The sequence below is a fragment of the Babylonia areolata genome, chromosome 14, assembly GCF_041734735.1.
Source record: "Babylonia areolata isolate BAREFJ2019XMU chromosome 14, ASM4173473v1, whole genome shotgun sequence".
Taxonomy (NCBI): domain Eukaryota; kingdom Metazoa; phylum Mollusca; class Gastropoda; order Neogastropoda; family Buccinidae; genus Babylonia; species Babylonia areolata.
Genome location: NC_134889.1, coordinates 23,557,418 through 23,561,056, shown reverse-complemented (window position 1 = coordinate 23,561,056; position 3,639 = coordinate 23,557,418). Strand labels below are relative to the sequence as shown.

General features: G+C 45.8%; 1 protein-coding gene across 1 annotated transcript in view; it reads left to right on the top strand.

The window, feature by feature from the left end:
* The window catches only part of LOC143289930 (uncharacterized), a 29,960-nt gene extending 27,018 nt beyond the window's left edge, over nt 1-2,942 (top strand). The window contains exon 5 of the mRNA XM_076599187.1: nt 1,765-2,942. Within this exon, the coding sequence (XP_076455302.1) occupies nt 1,765-1,794 (30 nt within the window). The 3' untranslated portion in view covers nt 1,795-2,942. The remainder of the gene's footprint in view (nt 1-1,764) is intronic.
* Nucleotides 2,943-3,639: the final 697 nt, after the last annotated feature.

Below are 3,639 nucleotides of genomic sequence, written 5' to 3'. Positions count from 1 at the left end.
GTGAGGTCTCCTGAGGTGATCGAATCAGTCAATGACCTCATTCAGTCTGACAGAAGGGTGACAGTGGATGACATTGCAAGGACTTTGAGCTTATCTGTTGGGACAGCACACAAACGCAGGGGTCATCAGTCAGAAGGAGTCATCTTGCATCATGACAACGCAAGGCCTCACACAGCAGCCCGAACGGTGCAGACCATCAACGAGCTGGGCTGGGAACTGCTCCCTCATCCCCCTTACAGCCCAGACCTTGCCCCTTCAGACTTTCACCTGTTTTGTCCCTTGAAAGCGTTCACGAGAGGCACGAAGTTTGAAAGTGACGATGAAGTCAAAAGTGTTGTGAGCGACTGGCTGAGACATCAGTCCAAAGATTTTTACGCTGAGGGAATACGGAAGCTTGTGCACAGATGGGAAAAGTGTGTGACAGTGCTGGGAGACTACGTTGAAAAAAAGAAGAGAAGTAAGCTTCTATCTGTATTAGAAGTCCTTATACCGAAAAATTCACCTTATTTATTGAATGACCCTCGTATATGCTGACAGTGAAACAAACAATGATGCAAGCTGAACTGCTTACCACAGATGTGTGTGTGTGCGCATGTGCCATAGTTGTGCAGGTGTTGTGAACGGACACTTCATTCTCTCATCACCAGCAGGTGCGTGTTATTAGTATTTGTATGATGATATATCATCTGCTTATTCATTTCTATTTTTTGTCACCGCAGGGTCCTGATTAAGAGACCCGGGGACGACTGACGATGTCATCACCATCGGTTTGATGTTATCAGTAGTAGTATTAGTACGATAATATATTATTGATTTATTAAAAAAATTATCTGTTTAGGTCACCGCAGGGTCCTGACTACGAGACCGATGACTGATGATGTCATCATCAGCGGTTTATGTTACATTCAATATACCATTTATTTATTTATTTATTCATTTATTTGGTCACCACAGGGTTCTGATGTCGAGGCTCACGACTGACGATATCATCGCCAGCGGTTTAGAATATGAGTATTAGTATTGGTATTGGTATGATAATACATCATTCATTTATTTATTTATTTATTTGCTTACCACAGGGTCCTGATAATGAGACTGACGAGGACTGACAATATCATCACCAGCGGTTTATGTTATTAGTATCGGTATTAGAATGACAGTATGTATTCTTCATTTATTTATTCATTTATTCATTGATTCGTCTATTCATTTGGTCATTGCAGGGTCCACAGTCCGAGACTGATGACGATTGACGATGTCATCACCAGCGGTTTAGGTTTTGAGTGTTGGTATCAGTATACCGACGGGTGCAATAGCCGAATGGTTAAAACGTTGGACTTTCAATCTGAGGGTCCCGGGTTCGAATCTCGGTGACGGCGCCTGGTGGGTAAAGGGTGGAGATTTTTCCGATCTCCCAGGTCAACATGTGTGCAGACCTGCTAGTGCCTGAACCCCCTTCGTGTGTGTACACGCAAGCAAAAGATCAAATACGCACGTTAAAGATCCTGTAATCCATGTCAGCGTTCGGTGGGTTATGGAAACAAGTAAATACCCAGCATACACCCCCCCGAAAGCGGAGTATGGCTGCCTACATGGCGGGGGTAAAAACGGTCATACACGTAAAATCCCACTCGTGTACATACGAGTGAACGTGGGAGTTGCAGCCCACGAACGCAGAAGAAGAAGAAGAAGGTATTAGTATGATTATATTTAATTAATTAATTAATTCATTCATTCATTCATTCATTTATTTGCTCAACGCAGGGTCCTGATTACGAGACCGATGACGACTGACCATCCTCAGTGGGCTTAGAAAAGTCCTGTCCTGCCTGCCCTGTCCTGTCCTGTCCTGTCCTGCCCTGTCCTGCCCTGTCCTGCCCTGCCCTGTCCTGTCCTGTCCTGACGCAACACAGGGATTCAGAAAGACGAGACGAGACGAGTCATCCGTTCCCTGCCCTGCCCTGCCCTGCACTGCCCTGCACTGCATGGACTGACAGGGCAGAGTAGGGAGGAGGGTGGGTGGGAGGGGGCAAGGGGGTGTTCAGTGTCGGAGGGACCTTTTTTTTAAATTTTTTTTATTATTTTTTTGATTTTTCTTCTTGGAGGAGTTTCTGCCCTTTGCTGTTCCTGCAGTGACTGACTTTTTACTGACCCGACCTGCGGGGAGACATGGAGTGGAGATTTTTAAATTTATATATATATATATATATATATATATATATATGTGGCCGTGACTGGTGATTACAAAGAGCGTGGTGTGTCACACAAAGTGTGACTTTGCTTCAGTTGTTATGATTTTTTTTGTTACCAAAAAAAGAAAGAAGAAATATTTATGTATGTTTGTGTGTGGTGTGAACTTTTGTTTATATTTCTACGTGAGGTGAATTAGTTTAGTGGGTGGGTGGGGAGAATGGGGGAGATGACGTTACTGGGTGTGGAGTGTGTGTGTACGTGTGCGTGTGTAGTGTGTGTGTAGTGTAATGTAGTGTGTGTGTGTGTGTGTGTTAGAGTGAGTGAGTGTATGTATAATTTTATGTGCGTGCATGCGTGTGTGTGTGCGTGCGTGCGTGTGTGTGCACGTGTGCGCTCCCGCGTGTGTGTAATTGTAGCTATCCTCATTGCCAACACGATGCCAACCTGTGTCGATTTTTATTATAAAAAAATATGTCTTACACAATGATATATATATAGCCTATGTATGTATGTAAGTATGTGTATGTGTATATACTGTTCCGCATTTGTGGGCAATGAAAAGGAGATACTATTTTTGGATATGTCATTATTCAACAGTTGAGAAAAAAAACTATTTATCAGCACGTTCCTAATGATTGCAATCGAAAAGGAAAAAAAAAAACAGAAAAAAAGAAGAAGAAAAAAAAGAGACCCACTCGTGAGAGTGACAGAGGACCGAGGTTTGGTTGAAGGTGGAAGGAAGGAAGGGAGGGAGGGAGGGAGTGAAGGAAGGGAGGGAGAGAAGGAAGGGAGGGAGGAAGGAAGGGAGGGAGGAGGGGGGGAGGAAGGAAGAGAGGGAGGAAGGGAGGAAAGAAGGGAGGGAGGAAAGAAGGAAGGAAGAAAAAAAAGGAAGGAGGGAAGGAGGAAGGAAAAACGGAAGTGAGGGAGGAAGGAAGGGAGGAATGAAGGAAGAAAGGAGGGAGGGAGGAAGGAGGGAGGGAGGGAGGAAAGAAGGAAGGGAGGGAGGAAAGAAGGAAGGGAGGGAGGGAGGAAAGAAGGGAGGGAGGGAGGAAAGAAGGAAGGGAGGGAGGGAGGAAGGAAGGAAGGGAGGAAAGAAGGAAGGGAGGGAGGGAGGAAGGAAGGAAGGGAGGGAGGGAGGAAGGAAGGAAGGAGGGAGGGAGGAGGGAGGGAGGAAGGAAAGAAAGAAAGGGAGGGAGGGAGGAAGGAAGGGAGGGAGGGAGGAAGGGAGGAGGGAAGGAAGGGAGGGAGGAAAGAAGGAAGGAAGGGAGGGAGGAAGGAAGGAAGGAAACGGAAAGATATAATAAAAAAGAAGTTCGTTCTGCTTCCCCGTCGACATTGAATCCGCCATGTTTTGCTTATTCGTTTTTGCTGCTGCTGCTGCTGTTGTTGCTTTTTGTTGGCGTGGAGGAGGGAGCGTAGGGGGTTGGTAGGCAGAGGGCGTATTTT